Below are 24,927 nucleotides of genomic sequence, written 5' to 3'. Positions count from 1 at the left end.
TTTTGCAAGGAAAGAGGTGTGGGTGTGAAAGCAGGGGTGTATTATTGTTATTATTTTTAATAGATTAAATTCTTTGTTTAAACTGTTGTGGCTATTTTGGAAAAAATCCTTTATCATACTAAGGCTTTACAAATATATTAAATAAAATGCATACAAAATTCCAGTAAATCTTTTCTGCATGGTTTTGGATTTTGATAATGGCTGAATGGGTCAGTGAATAACCATGGTGTATACAACTTAATTGTTGTGGGTTTTTTTTGGCAGGGTGTGGGCACTGTAAGAAAATGAAGCCAGAATATGAGAAGGCTGCAGAGTTTCTCCATGTAACCAGTGATGTAAGCTAATTTCCGTTATTATATCCTTCAAATAATCAGTAATAAATAACCAGAGTAATAAAAGTGACTTTTCTCCCTACAACAAATTCAGCTGTTCTCATCCTCCCACAGGACCCTTCAAAATGTGCTTCCAAAGTACAGTCTCATCGCTAATGCATGAGTCCTGCCAAAGTCTGAGAAAGAACATTCTGTCTTGAACGAAAACAAAATCGAAAAATGTTTATGTATTCTACTGTAGGCCTTATACATAATACGATCAAATCCAAAAATGGATTTTTTCCCCTTACTTAAAGACATTGAATGTGAAAAAACATAGGCTTTTATTTATGAATTAGATTTGGAAAAAAACAAAAGGGGTTGATCCCTGTTTCAAATACCTTGTTTTTAATGGTTGCACCACTCCATTAGCTTCATCATAAGTGCTCCATCAGCATGGCTGGAGAAGAGAGATCCAGTAATACAAGTATTAGTGCTATTGATTCAGTCTCGTGCTGTGTATGCCATGCAGGAGGAGAAGTGGAATTGGTCTCCCCCATACTTTAAGCATCTTCTGTGGAGACATCTAAAGTTCCTTTATTGCTGTTGGAGAGGGAGGAGATGGGAAAAACAAAGATGCAATGAATCACACTTTACAAATGCCTATTCTTCTGTGTCTCTAAAAGTGGTCCATGAAAAGATACCCACAAGTTAGGGAAAGATGAATTTGCCTTAAGGTAAACTTACCTTTAGCAGTGCTTGTTTCTTCTGAGAGAAACAGGCATATGTGGAAGGAAATGCAATTTCTGGGAATGGCTCTTAAGCATTATAGAGTGAATTATATAAAGAGAATCCATCAGAAATGGGAGGGGAACAGGTAAGACTCTGGTAACGTTTAGTCCATAGTATGTCCCTTTCTGGTTTTGCATCAGTGCTCTGTGTCTTCCTGTATGTCTGTGCACAAAATCACAGAATTTGTCGGGTTGGAAAAGACCGCTGAAATCAAGTCCAGCCCATGACCAAGCACCACCGTGTCAACTAGACCATGGCACCAAGTACCACATCCAGTCTCCTTAAACACCTCCAGGGATGGTGCCTCCACCATCTCCCTGGGCAGCCCATTCCAATGTCTAATCACCTTTTATGTGAGAAAATTCTTACTGATGTCCAATCAATCCTCCCCTGGCACAGCTTAAGACTATGTCCTCTTGTCCTAGAGGCAGCAAAGGCACCTAGAGCATGAGTTATTGCCCCCAAGCCCACTGTGCCCTGCTGAAGGGGTGTGTCTATGTGGCTGGGATTTACAGGAGGTGATCTCTGTTTCAGAGTCCGGGTGTCCTTGCGGCAGTCGATGCGACCGTCAACAAGGCTCTGGCAGAAAGATACCACATCTCAGGGTTTCCTACTTTGAAGTATTTTAAGGATGGAGAGGAGAAATACACTCTGCCACACCTCAGAACAAAGAAGAAAATCATTGACTGGCTGCAAAAGTAAGTTTTGAGGGTTTTAAGGTAGTATTTGGATTCCTGGTTAGTGACTCCTGCAGATGGCTTTGATGAGGAACTAAACAGGGCTTCAACACTGCCTAAATCCCTTGCTAACAAAATTACACTGAATTCCAGTACTCAAACCCACAGAAACATGTATATTAATTATGGTCTCTTAATACACCAAATCCTTTATTTGCCGTGGGGTTTTTCATAGCTGCCCTGGTATTTCTTTCCCAAACTAAATATTTTTCAAATATACCTTAAGCCTTTCCCTGGAGAAGGAATAGCAATGGCTCTGAAAAATAAACAGAACATTTGTTGCTCCCTCTTCGTACAAAGCAGCAGATCCCAGTGTTAGTAACTGAATTTCTACAGTTGTACTTTTCTCTTCCCAGCATTTCAGAGCCAATGCCTAGAATTCCACCCACGTGGGGCTGAAGGAAAGCCAGCATGACCAACAAAACCAGCACCTCTGAGTGCACTAACCAACTTTTCTTGGGTGGTGTGCTGAAATATGCAGAATTAAGTTTGATATGAAAATTATGACAATAATTCCATTTCAAAATAAATTGCTGGTACAATTCTCTCTTTAAGCATGCATTATATATGCATGTATATAAAAGTATGCATATATATATAAAATATGCATTTTCTTTAGGTAGTGTAAGCCTAATGTATTTTCTGCATTAGTCAAGGGGAAGAAAACCTGCCAGAGTTTTGTGAATATTTTAATCATTTAACTACTACATGCAGTTGGCATGAGGAATGTAATCTTTATTTTCCCCCTCTTATTTGGTGGGGGAAGAAGTTGTGTGGGGTCTTTTCTCTTTTCTTTTCTTTTCTTTTCTTTTCTTTTCTTTTCTTTTCTTTTCTTTTCTTTTCTTTTCTTTTCTTTTCTTTTCTTTTCTTTCTTTTCTCTTTTTTTCTCTTTTTTCTCTTTTCTTTTCTTTTATTACATCTCTGACTGCTTCAAAGCAGGTAGTGAATATGGTCTGGCAGTATCATTGTAGCATGCTGAGGAGCTTTATCTGTGTTTTACTTTTAGACATGGTACTCCCTTGTCCTCCTTGCCCACTCAGGCTGCAGGCTGCTGTATCTGTATTGTATATGAAGTCATTGTCCTCATTTCACTGCTTTCCTTGACTCTTTTGAGCACTGTGCACTTTGTAGTGAGTTAAACAGTCAGGCTGATGCTGCCTGTACTGGCAGGTGAATAAGCAATTCATCTGGAAAGGAACAGGAAAGTGGTATTAATTCTTCTGGATCTTGCTGTGGCTCTTGAAGACTTTTGTCTGCAGCCTCAGCTAGTCAGCAGTACAGGTGAAGCCCAGGCAACTTGTCTCCTGCTCTTGGCTCCCGGGTGTTCTCCCAGCTAGAGATGCAGTAGAATATCAGCCTTGTTTTCTGACAGGGATAGAATTGATGCAGCTGCACTGAAGCTGGTGCAAATAGGGATGCATCTGGGGTGCAGGCTGGTGATGAAAGTACAGCTTGTGGAGACCTGTCTCAATGGGTGGTTGTAGCCATGCAGGTTTTGGCTGTGGTTCCTCTCTGGTGATTGTGCTGCCACACTAGGTTGTTACCAGTTGCAAGGTAGCTTATTCCAGATCAGTGGAAAATTTTGTGTGAGAGTAAGGTCCCACCTCTGTAACTGTGATCAGTGATAGCTCACAAAAACTGTGTTCATGGAGGAGTTCAGCTAAAGGACACACTGTGTAACTTTCTCTGAAACACATCTAAGTCTTTCTCTAAAACCTGGAAAATCAGTGATGGTGGAAATACAATGAATGTCCACCAAGTGACCTTGAGAAGGACTTTAAAAATTGAGTTTTTCTCCACTTGGTTTTTATGTACCTGATACAACTTAAAATGGTGTCATTTAAAGTGTCAGGAAAGTCTGAAAAGCTAATTTATTACCAAGGCGACATATGAAGGTCTTTATACTGTGGCACCATTCTGATGATTTTATATAAAGTAATCACTATTTAAGATACAGCAGGAATGAATTTAATGAGTCTGAGAGAGGTCTGTGAGCTAGTGAATAGCAGAATTTTTGTTAGAGACACTCTAGGTGTGCGGGATTGCTCTGATCTAGCCAGTATGTGCAGTCATAATTGAAACCTGACATTCTCTTTATCAAAGTAAAGTATTCTGGTTCAGTCACCCCCAGTATTCCAAGTGGAATGATGCTGATTTTTGCATCCTGGCTTAAATATCTGAATTCTAGAGAAGGTCATGAAATTCTTTACAGAAGTTTGCATGATAGGGATAAAGAGTACAAAAAGGATATTTGAATGGAAGATGCTGTTCTGTATCAGTTTTGATATAGATCCCACCTGCTTGCGTTTCTTTTCAGTTCATGCCTGTGGATGATACGGTGGTATGTATCAATGTTTTTTCTACCCAGATGTTGTATACAATGTAGGAAGTCTTTATTTGACATTTCTACTCATATGCCTGACTACAGTTACTTAAATTATATTTTAATTATTTTAAATTATATTTTGAATTATCTGAGTTCCAGAAATTAACTTGCATCTTTTTTTGCTATTGCCTGGTGTTGGAAATATCAAGTATGTCTTTCTATTGCACAGGCACTTTGAAAGATTTTTCACATCAGTTCCCTCATGCTAATTATGACCAGGACAATGCTGTCCCTTTATCTGCTTCCAGAAACATTTTCAAACTAATTTCATTGTCTTTCTTTTCTAGTCCTGAAGCACCACCTCCACCTGAGCCTGCATGGGAAGAAAAACAGACCAGTGTTATCCACCTGGCTGGAGAAGACTTCAGGGAGTCCTTGAAGAAGAAGAAGCATGCCCTTGTCATGTTCTATGCACCATGTGAGTAAATAACCTCTCCACGAGGATGGGTTTCATAAGCCTTACATTTACTGTGAAATTCTGAATTAATTCCCTTACTGTCCACTGACTTTTAAGGTTAAAGAGCTGATTCTGAATATAAGTGCATGGGAACATCATTGGCACCATCATTTGTATCTCTATAAATGGAAACAAAACATTATTTAATGCAGACACCAAAGCAGGCAGCAATACAAAAACAAAGCAAATTTATTTTCCTTTGCTGCATTTAATGGTCCATATAACAAAATGTGATCCTTTATAGCAGCACAGTGGACATGGAGAGCCTGATTCATTAATACAGCACTTCAGTAGTGAAATCAATACAATAGTGTAGGAGGAGTCAGTCCACGAGGTGGAGAACAAATTTTGATGGAATAAATTTTGTCTGTAATAAATCTGCATTTAAGTCTCCACTGGGACTAGGGACATAGCTTCCTCCTCCCAGATTGTTTTGCATGCATCACATAATCACTTTGTTTTTGATGCTCCTGAGAATATTTCTGGAGAAGTTTAGAATCAGACCTTTTATAAATGAGGTGAATGAGAGGGACCTCTTCTGTTTTCCTGTGCTGTCCCAGAGACAGGCAGACTAGGTGCAAGTTCTTAGCTTTTGAGAGGTTTATCAAAGGGAAAGATAATCCAGGCATTTAATATTAGATACTATTAATATGCCTTTATGCCACCATGACTCAAGCCCCCCAGATGCAAAAAAAAATTCTTCCATGTCACATGCCCGGAAATTAATGAATAACCTTCTGATAAACAGCTACCAAATTGTTCCCATTAAATCAAAGGTATTTTCCATAAAGAGAGAAAAAGGTCCTTAATGTTAATCAGCCAGCCCCTTATTTTGCTTTTCTGTTAGAGAATTAAACACAAATGCTTTGGTGCTCATATGAAGGGATGTGGGAGAAAGCAGGGGTGCAGTTCAGGAGGGAGATTTCTGGAAGGTTGTAAAAGAAAATGGAAGGGGACGTAATCTCTTTTCCAGTCCAGTTCCCACCACGTATTGACTAAAAATTGCCCATGTGCCAGGAATTTCTGATTCATGGAGCTCAGCTGGTTAAGAGCAAATTGTAATTTTAAAATCAAATGATTGCCCATGAAATGGTAAGATTTAGGAGTTCACTGTCTCTTGAGTTGTCTTTACCCGATTAGTGACTTTCTGCATAAGAGGGATTTATTTCACTTTTGGTTTTTAGTTGCATCTTTTAAAGACAGTTAGATTCTTGATCCTTTTTAAAGCCACGTTCAAAGCAAAGACTATGTGTGATGAGTATGCAGCTCTCAGGGTTGAAAGCATGAGGGAACTTGCCTGATGGGCTAATTTTTTGCCGTTTGACTTCCACCCTTACTTTAGGAGGGGTGAGTAAATATCAGCCTGGCCCTTTCTATATGAGCAGGCTGTAAAAACAAGGCTTGCATGATGTTGAACTGTTGGGTCCTTTGAGCTGCACTTGAGACACATTTTTGCACTGTTTTTGACACAGAGCTGCCTGCATGAGACCACTTGTACACAGGACAGAGAGTTGTTAACTGGAACCCCATCTGGCCTTCCTGTGACTCCTAAGACAGCGTTGCTGTTGTGGTGTCAGTACGTGGGTCATGCACAGTTTCTGATTTGTCAGATTTGTTCTCTCTAAATGTGGAAGTGTCTGTGAGCAAAGCACAAAGCAGGCACACACAGGGAGTGCAACGAGCCTGCACTTTGTTGGGTGCAGGGGAAAGTACCAGATAAGTATTTTAAATCTCTGTTTTCTATGAAATAGACATTAATGCAGTAGAATAATTACAATGATTAAAAACACTATATTTTTTCAGTTTTTGTGCAGTGATAATGTGCTTCCTATTAAATGTATAGATTAGCTTTTGTTTACCATCTTCTCAATCTTGAGACCTCTTGAAGCTTACATTACCAATTAATCTTAACTTGCTTATTTTAGTGCAGAAGGAACACTGCTAAAATTTCAAGGTCCCATTACCTCAAATAATTTTTTTTTCTATTCAAATCCACATCTTGGGTCAGGGCAGACTCACAGTATGCTACTCCATTCACTTGTGACTCTGTGGCAGTATTTGTTACACTTACACATATGCTGAGATATTTTAGGATTGGGGGGGTGTGTATACATGCATATATAAAGCATGTTTATATATAAATATTTATGCTAAGAAATGTATCTCTCATCTGTCATTAGAATTTAAAGCGGAAAGTTGAGTATTCTGACCTTTGTCAAGCTTTCAGCTCTAGTGACAAACCTTTAGGCAAAGGCCACAGATATATATCTTAGATGCAAATTAAAATGAGATCTGGCTTTCCTGTGGCAGCTTCCAGTCCAAATTACTTAATATGTATAGGAGAGCCACCAATCTGCTGCTGTGCCAGTAACTCAGGGCTGAGCTGAGCAGGGCTTTAATGGTACTGAGCAGTACTTCACAGTGATTTAGCTCTGGAGGAGAAGACTGCTACATCCACATGGAAAGATAGGGAGCTCATTACTCTGTCTCCTGGAATATGAGTGAAGCATAAACGTAAAGGTTATTCTGCATGGCTGTGGAATATTTTAAGGACTGAGAATCAGAATCAAGACTCTGGAAATTACTGCGGGAAAAAGTCCACTCCTGCAGACTTGACACCACAGAGATCTTGATTTCACGTTCCCATTCCTGCAAGCTGGCATCTGTGTGTGCTGCAATGGCTGATTTGGGGCAGGAGGCAGGAATAGGGGTAGGTTCCCAATACTGATTTGGGAAAAAGTGCCTGCTGCAGAAAACCCAGTGCTACTTGTGCCAATAATGACCTGGGACCAGATCTTCATCCAGATGTCCTTTGGTTAGGTCTGTACCATGTCACACAGGAGTGTGGGCTGTCATGTGTTAGAGCTACTCAGGGCTAGGACTTGGGGCAGGCTGCTGGCATCTGTACTGCACAGCACCTGGCCCGGCTCTTCTCTGAACCCTTGTGCAGCTCTAGTGAAGATGTAATTATCATCCCACTCATGTACCTTTAAGTTCAAAATGCCTAAAATAAGAGGAATACAATGGTACCATCTGCAGAAGGGAAGCATGAAGCATCAAGTGTGTGTGGGGATTGCTGTGTGGGGTTGGAAGAGTATTTGAAAGCAGCAGGATTGATGCACCAGTATTTGAGAAGCTTTTGGGGAGACTTTATGGGATTTTTGTTTGTATTTTTTTCATAACCCAGTCCCTTGGACTACTGGATTCCATCAGCTACTTCAGGTTTACTTTTATAACTATTAGGCTTTGTCCAGAAATGGGGAGAGGAGACAGCTAGTCCGAGCATGGTTTGATGTGCACATGGAGCCTGGTCCATGGATGATCAGGATTTGGGGCTACAGACTGTGTTGGGAAGTGAGCCAAATGGACAGGAGCAGGTAGATTGCAGTGCTGAACCAGCCAGGTCAGGAGGGCAGTGGCTGCAGGTCTTGTTCAACAAGAGGCTCTTGTTGAACCAGAGCTTGGTTCAACACTTGCAGCTCTAAAGAGAGGTGTCCTGGGCTGACCCATTTGCATCAGTGCCTCTTCTGGGATCAGCACCCTGACCTTTCTTTCTTCTTTCTCGTGTCCTCCCTGTTCATAAAGCTTATCTGGATGTGTTCTATCTGCATTTTTACTTTTATGTGCTCTCTCCACTCCGTTATTCCAGATAATTGAGATTTGACTTTGACAATGCATTAAATTTTAACCTCCTACTACTGCAGCACTGAAAACTGTGCAAAATAGAAGCAGTTGGTTGTGATTAGTTGTCAGAATCACAAAGGGTAACAAAAGTTCCAGTAAATAATGTCTTTGTGGTTGGAGATGTTTTTTTCTGCATTACTCAAACAAATTAAGGGGGAAAAAAGAATGATTGAAGCTAGGTGAGACTCTGCAGTGCCCAGGGACACTAAGGCAAAGGGCTGAAATTGAAACACAGGAATGTTTGCATAACCATTTAGAGGAAGTGGTGTTTTAGTTACTGTGGTTGTGGTTGAATACTTGAACAAGTTGACCTAAGAGGTTCCATCCTTGGAAATATTCAAGCCCAGCTAGAGACAGTGCTGGGCAACCTGCTGAGGTTGACCCTGTTTTGAGCAAGGGAGTTAGACTAGATGATCTCCCAAAGTTCCTTCCAACACAGCAATACTATATTTCTAGTAATAGTTATATTGGAGTTTGAGATACACGGGGGTTTTTATTTGGTTTGGGGTTTGGTTTTGCTGATTGTGGTTTTGGTTGTTTTTTCCCCCTTCTCATCCAGTTTTGATTTTCTCTAAACAGGAAAGGCTTAATAACACCCCTTGCTAATTCTTATGCAGAAACAGAAAATGTCCACTTTTGAGTTACAAGAATGTCATTTTTTGGCTGAGATTGCTGCTTCCAAAGAGACTACAAATGAATCAACTGTGTCAGAAAGGAATTATACAGACCAGTCATTAACAGGTCCAAATGATGGGGGGGAGGACACTCTGTTTTTAGATCAGTCACTTTAAATGGCAGAAATCAGCACTTACCAAATTCACTCAGTTTTTACTTTCAGTGTCAAAACACGAGTTAATAAGCACTTTTAAAAAATAAAGTCTTTCAGCAGCAATGGGAAGTAGTCGGGGGAAAGTGTTTCCTTTTAATGGTTCCTAAGGGGGGCAGTTGCCAATGTTATTGACTTGCTAAATGGCCTCAATTTGTGGGACTCAACAGGGTTCACAGAATGGATATTTTTAATAAATGCTTTGCTGGGAGCTGATTTCCGATTCTGTTTTCAGCAGTGAAACTTTCACTTCAGTAGAAATGAATTTCATCAGCTGGAAAAAGTTACTTTCTGGTGAAGCCTGACCCACAGGGGTACTGAGAGAACACCCAGAAGTAAACCATCCTGAGGATGGTTTTAATGAAATGTTTTTGGATGGAGCAAGTGGCTGTACTGCTACAAGAGGATGTGCAGTTAGAGACATCAATCTCTTTAGTTCTTCACTTAAACTTTTTTGTAGGGTTTTTCTTTCAGGGCTGGAAGAAGGGAATAAAGGTGCCTAAACTGTGTCGCATCTGATAAAGTCCCAGAAGACTTTAGGATCTTTTTGGAGCCATTAAAAGGCTGTGTGTTGATCTAAGGTGTTTGTGGGAGATAGTACCTGGGTATTGTTCTGATGTAAAACAAAGAGGGTAAAGCAGGAATATTGACATCATCGCTGTCTGATGGCTCAACTCCTGGCTACCATTAAGAAATAAGTGGGAAATCAGTTAGGACTTTGCTCAGCAGTAAGAAATCAGACAGGGATCTGACTAAATGAGTTGTGCCCATCCCTGTGTGTTGATCAGGAGCCCATAAAATGCTGACAGCTAAGCAAACCTGCATTCATTTTACCCAGAAAGTTTGTTCAAGATTTTAATTATTCTCTGTCCTAGACTGCTCCTCCTTTGTGTTTTCACAACACAAACTGCTTGGTTTCTTCTGTCCAAGCTATGCATCAAGGAATATCCAATGACAAAAAGCACTTGGCTGAGAGTCCTTGCCAGAGTGGGTCACACTGTGGGCACAGAGGGTGCTCGTGGCTTTGAGCTGTTAGTTCTGACAGCCAGGAGGGCAGTGTGCTCCTCCCGCCCTGGGACCCAAGCTGTCAGCAAAAAGCTGTTCTGAAGGAAGCACTAGTTTCCTTTTCATCCTTCCTGCTTTTTGGAGCAAGCTTGGCCAAAACTGGTTGCACCATATCTCAGCCTTTGCACAGGCAGTTTTGGGGAGTTAATGCTGTGTTTTGGTTAAGATGCACTGATGTAGGAAAACATGGCAAATTCTATTGGCTGTGAGGATTCAACCTGTGGGTGCTGGGCCTGAGATGAGCAGTCTGGGTCACTGCTGGGTCACTCAGCAGACTTGGGTGACATTGTTCTGTGTGAAGTACGCACAGAGGGGGAGAACATACTCGATAATTGAGTTTATGAGTTCAGATGCACGAAGCAAAGCAGCAGCACAGATGAATTTAGTGTCCCACGATGGCCTCAGATTGGCTCCCACCAAGAGGTTTTCCTGTCACTTGCAAGCACATATTTTTTAAGTTTTGATTAGGAAGCTGTATCAAAGAGCCTGAACAAAATGTGCATGTTTATAAACAAAGCTTAAAGCTATCAAAAAATTATTAAAAACATGCTGAATAGAAGGAATCTCTTTCAAGGCAAAAAACGTTGCAGGAAGGTTTTTCTGGTTGTTGACTGAGGCAGAGACGAGGTCTGGACCCTCTGATAATGAGGCTTTAAGTCCTGTGTGGGCTAGCACTGCAGAATTTTGATGTTAGCTCTGCCGCTAACTGCTTTCTTCCTGCATCAGTGGTGCTCTTGTTACAGGTGCATTACCGAGGTGTGTTCCTTTCAGTGTAAATAATGCCGATGCCACAGAGCCCCTTAACAGGCTGGGTTTGATAAAGGATGAATTCATAGAGTGGTCTCTGCAATCAGGCTGGCAGAACTGCTCTTAGCCCCAGTGTTGGTGCCGAGGAGAATAATTAGTGCCGAGAGAACGGTTTGAGCTGCACTTGCCCAGACTGCGCATAACCGACACAAAGTGCTCGCAGTGGCTGTGGTGCAGTGGTGACATTAAACTAAAAGTTTTTGGGATGATCCAGCTCCTCTTGTTTTGTAACCCTAAAATGTTACAGCTGCGTGATTTGGTGTGCAGAATATGGCCTGTGTATAAACAGCTCCAGCTTGTGAAAAGGGAAGAGGAGGGAAGTGCGTGCTCTTGCCCCGTTGAATTCTCTCCTCACAGACGCACAGCTATGTTGGTGCAGTGTCATTGTGGGTACATTAGGAGATTATGAATATGACCCCCATCCTTATTCACTGTCGCAAAACACATTTCCAATAAGACAAATTCTTTTTTTTGGTGATGTGTAACATTGTCTTGACAGGAGGTTCTTTTAAGCATCAGCACAGCTGAAATTTCAGTGCTCTGCTGGCTGTTGCTAACTCAGCAGTGTCTCTTTTATTAGTGACGTCCACTGGCATGTCAGATGGCAAAATTATTTCATTTGCTCTATAACTGTGTTTGCAGTTAACCAGGGCTGATGCTGGTTTGGTTAACTGCTGCTGCAGCTTTGTTTGAGCTACACAGGCCAGTGGCACAGTGGAAAATGCAGGTCTGCTGGAACTGGCACTCAGGTTTGTTCTTGGTGTAACTGGTGACCTTAATATCCTTTCTGTCCAGAGGTGTCTTGCATATAGGTTTCCATCTCAAAGCATTGCTTGTTGCCAAATGCTGAGTGCTGGCATGTTATTAGTAATTCACTGTAGTCAGTCATATCCTTGATTTTTGTAATAGATGAAACAGTCCAGGAATTTTGTGCCAAGTGTTTTTACTCTCCTCACTTCTGCAATTTGACGTGTTCTGATGACTTTGTTGCTGTTGCAGTTGTTCATATCTCATGGCTATGGTTTCCCAATAATTTGGGTTTTGTATGTTTTGTCTTATTTGTATACCTCCAAGGTGTTACAAAATAAGAGTTCAGATAGCTTGGGAAAAACTCAACAAAATCCCCTAGCAGGCTGTGAAATTTGGAGTGGTTTACCTGTTGTTAAGAGATGTCAGACAAGCCTTGGTTGACCTGATGCTTAACTGAAAACCTCATAACATTTTTCAAATCAGACATGTCACCGTCTTTCAACTGCTAATGTCTTGTGTCTTAGAGATATGACTATTCTATGGTGTCAGGTCATGTCATCAAGTGAGCTTTGGGTCCAGATATGTAATAAAAAGCCCTCCAGTTCTCTACTGGTAAAATAAAGTGAATTAACCTTTCAGTTACATCTCCAAATACCTTTCTCAAATATGCCTGTGGATTCAATAACTCCTCAGCCACACGAATTGCATTGGTTTAAGCAGTATACCCTTTTCCAGCTCTTATCTGTGCAGTTACTGTCTGTGGCCTGTCTTTCCTTGATTGACCAAGTAATATTCTGGTTTTAATTCTAGTTAATCGCTTGGAACTCTTGAAGTGGAAAAAGGCTTTGCTTGACTCTGTGGTGTACAAGCTCCTGGGCTGGCTTTGATAGCTGTGCAGAGCTGCTCCTTGCACTTGCTTAGAATTGCAGTCATTTGAAAGGCAGTAACAGAGGGCACTATCTACCCCTGTTATTTAAACGGTGATGATTTCAAGCAGAGATGGGGAATTGGAAAGTCATTCTCTGCTCTGCACTTTGCACGCTGAGAGCTCCATCCTGCCACGTGCTGAGCCCTCTGAGGCCCTGGTGGTTTCACAGCTGAACAAATGGAGTCAGCACCTTGCAGCCTGGCTCCCTGTCAGGCAGGATTGTGAACCCTGCGAGTCACTTAACCTCTTCCTGACTCTGTTTAACCTTGGATGTAATGACAGAGGGGGATAATCACGTCTGTCTCTCTTAGGGGCAATTTGAAGCGTAATTAATTGATATTAGTTAAAGCATTTGAGATCACCCGTTGAGAGGTACTAAAGGAAGCTGGGGGCTGAGGGGGGAGCAGAGCCCTTTCTCATGCTGAGCACAGAGCACAGACAGCACAAATGCCATGGTCTCACAAATCACTGGGCTTTCAGATCTCCTCTAAGGAGTTGGCCAGGACTTTGTTCTGAAAGTACTGACAATTTAAGTTAGTGTATTTAATATGAAAGCAGTGTACATTAAAATGTGTGCGTGTTTAAACTCTCTCCTTAAAAAAAAACTCATGTAAAATACATGCACACCACTTTATTACTTTATTTATCAAGATTTTATTACATATGAGATGCTAAAAGCATGCATGGCAACAACACGGGTCGGGTTATAAATCATTATGTGTTACTGATGGGCAGAAGGTATAAGGTAGTGCTTTCTGAAGTCAAAATGCCCAGTCTGTGCTGCTGCAGTGTTCTAGTTGGGATGCTCAGGTTAGGGTTGGCAGGGGCTGTCGTCCTTGCCTGACCCCCGAGCAGTGCTGGCCTCCTGCAGCTCCTGCAGCTCCTGGAGATGGTGACACGAGCACAGCCAGGCCATGGCACTGCTGTAGCAGTCTCAGCTCAGCGATGCAAGTCAAGGACAGCTGTCTTCTGATCAGGTAGAGAGCCACTGTGTGAAAGCATCTCTTTTAGAAAACCATTTCCTTTCAGACTAAAAATCACTAGTGATGGGGAATGTGAATTTCCATCTAAACTAGACTGGCTTCAGCATGCAACCAGCTCTGGAGCTTACTCAGCCTTTGGCACCCAGCTTGAATAGCTCGTTATAATGAAATTTAGATACTCACTTCTCTTGATTTCTATCACTTCTTAATCTTTGGATTTACGCTGTTGACACACTGAGCTTCCTGACTCCCTTTGCCATGAAACACATCTTTCAGTTCTGTTGTTTTTCTTACGGGTCTTCTGAACCTCCTCTAGTTTGAACTCATTGTTGATTTGTGGGCCCAGAACTGCAAACAGCACTTCAGAGGTGCCAGGCATAGAGGCCCTCTCCACATGTGCTTACTATTTTAATTTATATATTCAGTGCAGTTAGTTTTGACAACTCCATAATTTTCTTTCAAAGCTGTATTGCTAGCATTGTTTGGATTTCTCTTGCTTCTAATACATTTAAAGCCCCTTATATACTTAAAACATCATTATTTCCTCTGCTGACTGTAGGTACTGCTTTGATGTCCATTTGCTTCCTTTATCTATTTTGTACAAATTGTTAGCTTTTGATTTATATTCATTAAAAAACAGCTTCACCTTTCTTCTATGTGCTATGCTAATACAGCTTCCACTCTTGGAGGGAAACTGAATTAACCTTGTACTGTTCAGCTCTAGAGAGGTTATTTTATATCACCGGGCTTTGTAGTTTCAAATTAAACAAAGCACGAAGTAACTAAACTTAAAGGATGTTTTTTCATATTTAAACAAGTAGAAGCCTGAGTTCTCAGAGAGAGGACTTGATTCCTTTAGGCAGTTCTGAAAATTTGCCACAATTTTATATTAAATATAATGAAGTGACTGTTGCACAACAGGGTGCATCTGTTTCATGCACTACTCTTGAGACATCTTTAGAATTGCCATCTGGTCCTAATACCTTTGTACACTGAAGTTTTAAGAATCTCTTAAGTTTTACTTTTGATCCACTATATTCTCTAAACAATTAATTGGTTAAAAAAAAGCCCTGTTCAATGAAAAATTCTCCATTTGAATGCAGTAAAGATTCTCCATTTGAATGTAGGTTATTCACTAGGTTGTTCCACTGCTTCGAAATCCTCTTTGCATCCCTTCTGCATCCCATGGGATCCTGCAATTATGGAAAATGTTTTCACAGGTATTATTATGTCTGAAAATATATCAGATTGCTACCATATCATATCAACTTTCTGTCATTCTTACTGTACCTGGAAAATGGGTTTATATTATTTTTTTCTTCGTCTCCTTTTTGTTTAAAAACCAAAATATCAGTTCACAAGGTGATGTGAGCACATAGTTAAGTTTTTCTATTACCCCATGTGCTATCTGTGTTTTGCATCATGTAACAAATGTGTTGTGGCATCATTTTGGAAATGACATCCAGCTCAACCCTGCAGTTCTTCTTCACAGTTCTTAAAGCAGTGTTTCCACAAGAATGAAGTTCCAGCCCCTTTCTGTGCCCAAAGCAGTGCTGGCTCTTTGGGTCTTTCCTCAAAGACACCCTGAGAAGGTGCTGTACCTTGAGGTTGTTCCTGCTATCAGTAAATCCAGTCCATGGTAAACAAGCTGGGTTATATATTTTCCATCACATCATCTCCCTAAAGACTCACTAGCTTTCCTCTAAATGCCTCTCTAATTAGAGGAGATTTAATCTGACTCCCTCTCCCCTCAGTGATAATGGCTCTGAGTGAAGCCTGCTTGCTTGCTTGCTTGATTTCCCTCGTCTGCTGTTCATCAGCCATTCCTCTTGAATTTTTCCCACAGAAACCATATTTCTCATGTACTGGCTCAGTCGAGAGCTACTTGGTTTTCAAGGTGAGGAATGTGTGATGGTGCCTGCTGTGACTGTACCACATCTCCTCCCATCTTTACAACATGAATGGTGGAGAAAAACCTTGTAGAAAATACTGGGTTTGTGTACATTTTAAGATTTGTAGTACAAGGGCAAAGAGAACTTCAGAACTCCTCAGCTGCAGGTGTTTGGGACCTGTGATTTAAGCAGGCAGCCCTCATGCTCCAGCAGGTCAGGGGGAGCAGATGCCACCATGGACTGTATGGAGGCTCCTCCAGAGAGCCAAATTCTGAGCACAGAGCTGAGTGCCTGACTGGAGCTCTGTTAAAGCTGTATTGTTTGCTGATTGTGAACAGGGAATGGCCTCAGCACATGCTACAGCACGTGCCTGAGACATCAAGTTCTCTTGTTTTCCTACCAGGTGATGCAACTGTGTTTCTGCAGTAGGAAATGGAGTTATCTTGAGATGTGCAGGAATGATTAGAGGTTTTCAGTGCCAGTACTGGGATCTTGTGGAAAGGCTGGATATTTCAGGAGCAGGTTTTTTTTCACATTTCTCAGGTCAGGCACAGGAAATTACTGTTAAGTTCACATCTGCTCTTAACCCTGTTGAGATCAAATTTGACACTGTTGTAAAAATGAAAAAAGAAAATTGTTAAAGCAAAGCCCTGCATCTGTGTTAGAAGTTCTGCTCCCAGAAGTGCTGCTTTTCAATGCTGCTCAGTTAAAAATCCACTTCTTGTCCTTGCAGGAAGTCTGTGTGCTTACCATAGGATCCAAATTATTAAACTAAAATGAATTTTCCAACTTGTTTAGTCCATAGTGACTGAGAAGGGGCAGGACCTTTTGGTTTTTAACACCTTACACTTTTATATGCCACCGGTTTAATCTCTTTCCGTTGCAGCGCATCTGAAAATTCCTTTATAAGGAGGCTGCACACTTCCTATCCTCATGTACTGTGCTCAGTACATTTCCTTTCCTTGCACTTTCGAATCTAGAAGATAGTGTTAACACTTAAAATAAATGTGTGATAGTGGGTGTGAAGAGGGAATGGGGAGAACAAGTTTTCCGTCTGTCAAAATGAAGACATCAACCTCTGCTTTTATTTTTTTTGGCATGTGTGCTTTAAATAGAATGACTGGGCTGGGTGACTTCCAAGTGTTTGCTGCATTTGGCAATCCTTCTAAGTTGTAACAGATGAAGTTCTGCTGTTCCATATGATGTGCTCCTTCCCCCTTTTTCAGTGACTCCTTGAAACTCCTTGGGAATTCAGTGTAGCATTCACATCTGTTCCATGGATGGATGTCCAAGGCTAACAAAATGCCTACTGGACTTGGAGGCAGCTCTGCCAAAAGCCATATGGTTGTGTTTTAGTTTTGTGAGCACAGTGCAGTAAAGAAAGGAGGTTGGGCCAAGGGAGAAGTTGAAGGGAGGAGGGATGGAGCTTCAGATGGATAAATGAAGGTAACTTCTCAGGATTTGGTATTTTTGTGTGGAAGAATATGCTTGCTATTTGTGTTCTCATTTTCTTGCAGAATGTGGCTCATGAAGAGCTCTTACCTGCTACAACTTCTCTAAGGGCATTGAGAGAAGCCTTACTGTACTGAAATACGTTTTATTGAGAGTTTACAAGATGTTCTTTGGTGAAATCTAAATTTCAAGATCATAAGCAAAAAAGGGAACCTGAAAGATTTAAGTTTTTAAGAGCCTTTATGTTTTAGTGTAACAGTTGGAAGTGCTTTCCAGAAAAACTGCAGCATGTAGTTAAGAACAAGTGTTCCTGTTTTAGAGGTGCCTGATTTTTATCCATTTTTTGTTTCTGAAATTCTTTTTAGATGTCGTCACCAGTTCTGATTTATTTGTGTAGAGCAGTGTTAACAAGGCAACCGAGGCAGTCCCCCCACAGTACAGGAAATTATCCAAGATTTGTTAAGATGCAGGCTTGACCTGCAGGCTCTTCAGTATCAGCCAGACAGGCCAGACTAGTGCTAAGAGAGAAAATGGGTCACCAAAGTGTGCTGATGGACATGGGAGCAGCCTGAAACCCTAGCCTCCTCCTCCTCTTTCTTCTCTTCTTCCTCCTTCTCCTTTTCTTTCATGACCATTTTCTTCCAGGCAAATGCTGAACAACTCAACAAGGTTAATAGTTTGTGAGCTGTAGAACACTGTGCTGTCTCCCACTGAAATACAGCTGCCATCGTGCTGCATAAAGAGTTTGAAGCCATTAAGACGGATTTACAGAAGTGCCTCAGTTTCCCAGGAAACATCCCCTTGACTTTCTGGTATTCTTAGTTACTGCACAGACTCTCAGTGTATTTACACAGGTGTGTCACTGCAGTGCTTTCAGAATCCTGTTCTGAAGAAAGAGATGCTCTAAAATTCAAAGCAGTGCATGTAAGCAATGAAGTCATATTTTGGTGAAGCTGAAGGGGTGTTCAGCCTTTCCTTTGTGGAAAGGAGTGTGCAGTGTTTGTGCACAGATACTATTTTTCTTGTCAGCTGAAAGAGTGAGCATAGCTTAGGAGGGTGGCTGCAAGTCTCCTAAGAGGGCATTTGTTCAGTCCTGATTTTAAAGTAACACAGACACTTGTTCATCATGTAAAATACTGGTAAACAACAGTAGCATAAGCTGTAATTGGTGCTTGTGAGCAACTCATTTGTGATTTTTCTGTTCCTACCCAGAAATAGTAGCAAGATGAACTCCTTTGCCAGCATTACACAGGCTTGACTGAAGTGTGTCCATTCCTTTCTTAATGTGCATCTAAGCAAAAAATAGTGTTTTGAGTCTGCTTGTGATCAGCCTCTGTGCTGAGTTTGAAAAAAGTAATTTATTACACATATGCAGGTACTTTCCTTTTCAAAGCCTTACTTAGTATAGTAATGATGTTTTGAGAGGAGTTTAGATTATTCATAGACAATAATTTGTAGACATTGATTCTAAATTAAGAGCACTCATATCTGAACCTTAAATCAAGAGAACAGTTCTAATTTCCCTTCTGTGACTTCTGAAATGTTGAGTCAAATCAGTGTGTATTAAAGCAAGGGATTAGCTGGCCTTCTGTTCAGTGCTGCAGTGGTACAAAGAAGTATCAGCCCATCTCCCATACAAAGCTCTGGGGTTCCTGTGTACAGTGTCTGTAAAACTCTTCAGGGGTTGCCCAGCTGTGGTGAACAGCAGGCAGGTCTCCAGGAAGGCCAGCAGCAGTCATCCTAACCTGGGACTGGACATCTGCTCTCCATCCTTGAAACATGTCTGGCCTACTGGACTTGCTTCTCTTCCTCTCCCTTATGTTCCCAAGGCTTGGCTTTAACACAGGCCATTTCCAAATACTTATAAATGCTCCCAGCAATTTCCTTTCCAACTTCCAGCCTCCTGTTCCCAGCTGTGCTGTCTTTATTCCCGTGCCCAAATGTAGCTGGTACCTGTGGCAGCAGCAGTAATAACCTGCCTGGCAATACCAGGAGGTACAGAGCAGGGCAATGGTCTGTCTGTGGCTGGTGCTCTGGAAGTGCCCTTAGGGGACTGGTGATGGAGAGAAGTCCCCTGCACGTGGTCCCTATTATAGGATGCCATGTAACTGTAAACATACACCTAAACTCCTTGAAGTCACAGGGATCTTAAACATGTGCTTACTTTCATGTAGCTGACGCGTGTTTTGTCCTGCTCGTTCCAGAAGTGGAGAGCTCCTGTTTAGAGCAATTTTTAATTCAGATTTTCCACTGACTCACCTTGTGTCTTGAGTTTGTCCCAGTATCTTTCCTACAACTAAAGTTTATGATGTCTTTTTCTTCCTGTGTCAAACAGGGTGTCCTCACTGTAAAAATGCCATTCCACATTTCACAACTGCTGCTGAAGTCTTTAAAGAAGATCGCAAGGTAACTTGCTGTTAATTTTTTCTGTGATATTTAAGACTATTTTCCATAATTTGTACTTTATAGGCTTTGCTTATTGATAAGGTAATAGATTTGAAGATCAAATTGCTGTTACACTAGAAGAAATGTATCTGTATCATAGGGGTTTTATCTTTTATGGTCAAATTGAGTTATACTTCCAACCTGTTCTGTTTTCCCTAATTTGATGTCTTTTATGTTTAAATCTTTGTGTAAGAGTTACTTTGTATGAAACACAATTCTTTCTCATTGAGGGATGAAATAAATATAATTCATAAAATCTCCCTTCCCCTTCAACTTTTATCAGCTGTTGGGGTGCATGTAGAGAAACCACAAGTTGTGTGATAGTTTGAGGACCTCAATCACATAACTAACTAATCATAGCACAAAATACAATATATTTCTGTAAATTGGCTGACTTGAGCCCAGGTTGCTCTTCTAGGACCCTGATGTTTCAGCCTTGAAAATGCATCCAGTGGCTGAATCATACTGGGTAATTTCCTTGCATCAGCTGAACCACTTTTCACTGAGCACATGGAGATCTAGGATTAAAAACAACCCAAAAAAACACGTGAGCCCCTGGATTTAACCAGATAACTAGTTAGGAACCTGTTTGATACCTTCCAATGAACCGTATTTCATTCTGATCTCTGAATTTGTTCCACCTGCACCATTGTGTTTAGGTGTGGCAAGAAAAAGATTTGGTAATTTAATATGGAAATTGCTCTCTACACCCTCCTCAGGAGGGGAAACAGAGAGGGAGATGCTGAGCTCTCCTCCCTGGAATCCAGTGACAGGACATGTGGGAATAATTCAAAGCTGTGCCAGGGGAGGTTCTGACTGTATGGTAGGAGAAACTTCTTCAGCAAGAGGGTGATCAGTCCCTGGAACAAGCTTCCTTAGAGAGCTGGTCAATGCCCTGAGCCTGTCAGTGTTTAAGGGACATTTGGACAGCATCTTAACAACAGGCTTTACCTTTTGGTCAGCTCTGAATTGGTCAGGCAGCTGGACTAGATAATCCTTGTAGGTTCCATCCAGCTGAAATAGTTTATCCTATTCTATGTTCTAAATGGAGAGATAATTTTGTAACAGTTGTACTCCATAACAGAAGAATTTTTGTAATTTTTTTATTTTCCTCTCATCTGTTCTGTAAATCACAGAGAATGCATAAGATTGACAAGAAGCAAATCATTCTTGTATCACTGACTGCATAAATTAGTCCATCACTTCTGCCCTCTGGCACACAGAAGATTCATAGGCATGCAGCTTTCAGTTCTCCTACTGCTGTGAATTAGTTTGCTCAGATGCCTTTTGGTTACTTCTTTGTTTCCAAGATCTCTGAGAAAGTATTCTTGTTTTCCCACTTTTCTGGTAGTTCCAAATGAAGCCTCTCTTTCCTAGACTCATTAAAATTTCAGTCAGAGGAAGGGAAACAAATGTACCAAACAATGTAAAACTTGCTTATTAGAGCCCCAGGATGTCTTAACAAGCAATCAGAATCATGCCATAGTTAGTTGGACAGGGTGGTGGTGGGAAATGCAGGTCTGGGAAGCTTTTCCTTTAGATTGCAGGTTATGAAAGGACTCCAGGAGCAGAGCAGTGATTGACGGTTGCAACTCTTGACTTCAGTTTAAGGCTGAAGTGGGGAGATATAAAATGTAATGAGTTGGAACAGGAGAGCCAGTAGGGAATATTAAGGCTGGTACAGTTTTAAAGAGGTGTGTACAGTTAGGGAGAATGGTGTTATTCCACCCCAATGACTTATGAAAGTGCCAGGGATTGATTATGTTGGGAGCCCCTATTTAATTGTGTACAGCTATAACCTGCCAAGGTACTTCCTGCTGCCAGTTTGTGCCATTGTGGAAAACAAACCTGTTTTAGACTTTAGGAGGGCACATCGCTGTTCCCACAAGCAGCACAGGTAATATTCCCATGTTTCAAGCTGGACTGAGCCTTTAAACTAATTTGTAGTTCTGTAGGGTTTCAAACCAGTAAAATCACTCCTTAAGAGAAAGGAAGTATTTATTCTTTCAAAAACAGGGCAAGATTACTAATTTTCATTTTAAGTAGTAGATTCTTTTCACTACTTCATTTCTATAGTAGTGACCTTTTTTTTTTTCCCCCTGGAGAAAGGTTTTTCACTTAACAGAGTATTTTTGCATTTAAACTGTATCTTCTACTTAAAAGAAGGGTCTTTTAATTAAGCATTTTATCCTGCAGAAACCAAAGAACAATCAAAAACATTCCAGCCTTGAATTGGTTATAGATAGTATCTTAAAAGGTATCCTTTGGGAGACTTTGAGTCTTTACATTGGAATTTTGAAGATGAGCAGAGCTTGAAGCTGTTAAATACGTGTCTCTTGGTTTTGGCGCTGAAGCCCCCCTCCCCCGGGGCTGTGTGTAATGCTCTGTACTTTTTCATCATCTGCACTGCTGGAGTTGGGGTTTAAAAATGCACTGCTTGGAACATTGGCCCCAAATGTCAGCTCTCATTGGCCACATCACTGCTGCTGGTTTTAGCCAGAATCCCCAGCCTGCTCGCTGGCCTGGGGCAATCCTGTGGCTGCTGCAAAACACAGCTCGGGCTGAGACCCACAAACCAGAGCCTCCAGTCTTTCCATCTTCCTGGAGAAATTCAGTGCCAGTAGGACCAGATCAGTGGAGAGGCTACTCCAGTGGCAGTGAGCATATTGTTTTAGTTATTTAAAAGGGGAAAAAATAGGTGGAAAAAAAAAAGCCATCTGGAGCATTCTTAGCTTGGGGTGCTGTGGCCTTAGCATACAGCTGCCAGGGAAAAGCCCATGGCCAGTGCCCCACAGCTCAAGTTCTGGCAGTGACCAGTGAACATCAGAAAATGCAAAAATGTGAGGGTTGTCACTTAGCAGAACACATTGAAGAGCAGCAGGAAGGCATGTTCAGTAACTGCTCCACAGTCTCTCTTGAAAACTAAATCTTTAAAAAATCTGCATTCTGCCTTCTGGCTGATCCCGTAGCTCAGCTTGAAGGAACTGATTTGTGGTGTTCCAGTTTGGATTTGCTGAAGGAAAGCTCTTGACTCTTCAAGGCCTCTCAGTAACAAATCTCTGGCAGTCCTGCAAAGGGGCTGCTTTTTGACTAATCTTCCCATTTTCACAGGAGACTGTTCCTGTACAAATGCATTGACCCAAATCTGAGCACCACAGCTGGGTTCCAGTGAGTTCCCACGGAAACAGCTGTGGCAGCAATTGCTGGAAAGGGTGCAGCAAATAGGGTGAGCTGGGGTGTTAGTGGGTCAGTCAGCAGTGAAACTGGTGGGTCCCCAATGTGTATTGTGAATCACAGTTTAAAATTATTATACCAACCAAATGGCTGTACAGAGTTATCCAAATGAGATAATATTTTAGTTTGGCAAGGAATTTGATCCCTATTTGCTTAAAAAGCATGTGCTGAATTTCTTTTTAATTAGACTCATTAAATATGGTGATGTTAGCACTGTACATCACGTTGTACTAATGGATGTCCCCTTTGCAAATAGGCCTGCTTTGAGAACAGCTGATGAACTGCACCTCCTGTAATGATGCCATGCCACATCAGGGCAACTAATAATGAATCTGCCATTTGTGAGGCCTTTCACTTTGAGAACAGTACCTGAATTGCAGCAAGCTTTAGCAGACCAGTCCCTAACTGCTGTTAGGATCCAGAACAGGTGATACAAATAGAAACCCATGGAGTAATCATAGGGAAGAATGCACATCTGTCTTATTTACAGGTGCTTTTAAGATATTTGGCAACAACAGACTTTTTTCCTAGTAATCAGGTAATTGTCATCTGGAATTGATTCTACTTTTAAAATGTTGTTTGGAAGCATTTATTTCCATGCTGAAACTTTGTTTTTCCTTTTTTTGAGCTTATCAAATATCATTCCTCTTTCAAATCAATATTCAGTTAGCTATTCACTTCCATTTTCATAACAAAAGTCAATATTAGCTCTAGCAGAGATTTATTTTCTTGAATCAATAAACCAATGTGTGGCAGTACATATTTTAACAGGAGAGCAGCTAGGATTGCAGGGGGTTATTTTTACTATATCACCATGTGGTGACTGGGAGGCAAACTGTTAAAAAGAAAGCTTTAAGAACAGAAAGGAGGAGTTACCTGGAAGGTCAAGGGATCCCACTTTCAATTTTCTACGCATCTGTTTGAACTGTTCAATGTAATTGTGTTTCTTACCTGTAAGATCCCTCTAGAGCAAAAAGTTGTTTCATAAATCTGTTGGAAGGGAACTGTGATTTCTGATGTATGATTAGATTATACTGCCACTACTTCTTTTTCCTTCTAACACTTAGTAACAAAATAAGGCATCACCCTTCTGTTACAGTTGGGGCACCTGGAGGTCAATGGTCATGGTTTTGGCATAGCTGCATTTATACTGAAGCACCTAAATGAAAGTTCTGGTTTTTGCAACAGCTCAGCTTTTGTAATCAGTCCTCTTCATCTGAAAAATATGCCATGCTCTGTTTCCTCAGAGCTCTTCAGAGCTGCTCATACACTGCTCACAGTCTTTTGCCATGCTCAGTTAAGTATGCAACTCTGTAGTTAAGCTCCCAGTTTTCTGGTAGAACCATGAAATGTTGTGGAATTTCTTTTTCAAGTAAAGGTATTTTTCAGTCCCAGATGTTTCCAGACTCATATTAACCTATCCTGACTATGGAGAAATGCATACTTATTTGGTGGGTTATTGTTGTTGTTGCTGTTATTATTATGCATTGCTGTACATACTCACCTGATACTATTAATTATTAAGAGTTGCATACCAGTTGTGAGGAACTACTTGTAAAATTAAGAAAGTTGGATGTACTCCAAGAAACTTCCTTTGGGGTCCACAGTCTCTGATTGATTATCTTTTCATTTGGTAACATTTCTATTCCTGCTACAGCTACTGAACAGGCTGGTGATAGACCTGAACGGCATTGGCTCTGGAGAAAGGACTTGTATATAATGATGTGTTGTCAATATCTAAGGCAGTAGAGCTTTGGGTTATAGAGAATCCATAATCCCGTGGAGTTTTGTGCATGTTGCAGATATAGCACTTACAGCTTTTTCTCCCTGAAATGTTTTTTCAGTGGATTTTCCCTTCTGGTTAGAGGAAAGCTCGAGAAATTAAATTTTAGCCCTAACAATCAAAATCTCCCTAAAATCAATCTTGCCTTCTGAAAGCTGTTAGACTGGATTTTTCCATAATGGACATATACACACACACACACACATAAATGTTAGACCAGTGTTAGCAGAGTTTCTTTCACATATTTTTAGAGGGTTTTTCCCTCTTGATGAGAAGGAATTTGTGAGAGGTGCTGCCAAGTGTCTTGGCTCTTGGACACCTACTACGGATGTCTTATGCTTAATATGTCTGCAGTTTCTGGTTGAATAAACTTAGTGGGTTTGCAGGTCAGAGCA

At 41.1% G+C, this 24,927-nt stretch overlaps 1 protein-coding gene across 1 annotated transcript in view; it reads left to right on the top strand.

The window, feature by feature from the left end:
- PDIA5 (protein disulfide isomerase family A member 5) overlaps nucleotides 1–24,927 on the top strand; it is a 112,429-nt gene that overhangs the window by 80,174 nt on the left and 7,328 nt on the right. Inside the window, 4 exon segments of the mRNA XM_041473299.1 lie at nucleotides 265–335; nucleotides 1,638–1,801; nucleotides 4,514–4,644; nucleotides 19,406–19,476. Coding sequence (XP_041329233.1) covers nucleotides 265–335; nucleotides 1,638–1,801; nucleotides 4,514–4,644; nucleotides 19,406–19,476 — 437 coding nt within the window.

Source organism: Pyrgilauda ruficollis, unplaced genomic scaffold, assembly GCF_017590135.1.
Source record: "Pyrgilauda ruficollis isolate IOZ18807 unplaced genomic scaffold, ASM1759013v1 scaffold3, whole genome shotgun sequence".
Lineage (NCBI taxonomy): Eukaryota > Metazoa > Chordata > Aves > Passeriformes > Passeridae > Pyrgilauda > Pyrgilauda ruficollis.
Note: the sequence above shows the minus strand (reverse complement) of the source record. Positions and strands in the feature narration are given on the sequence as shown.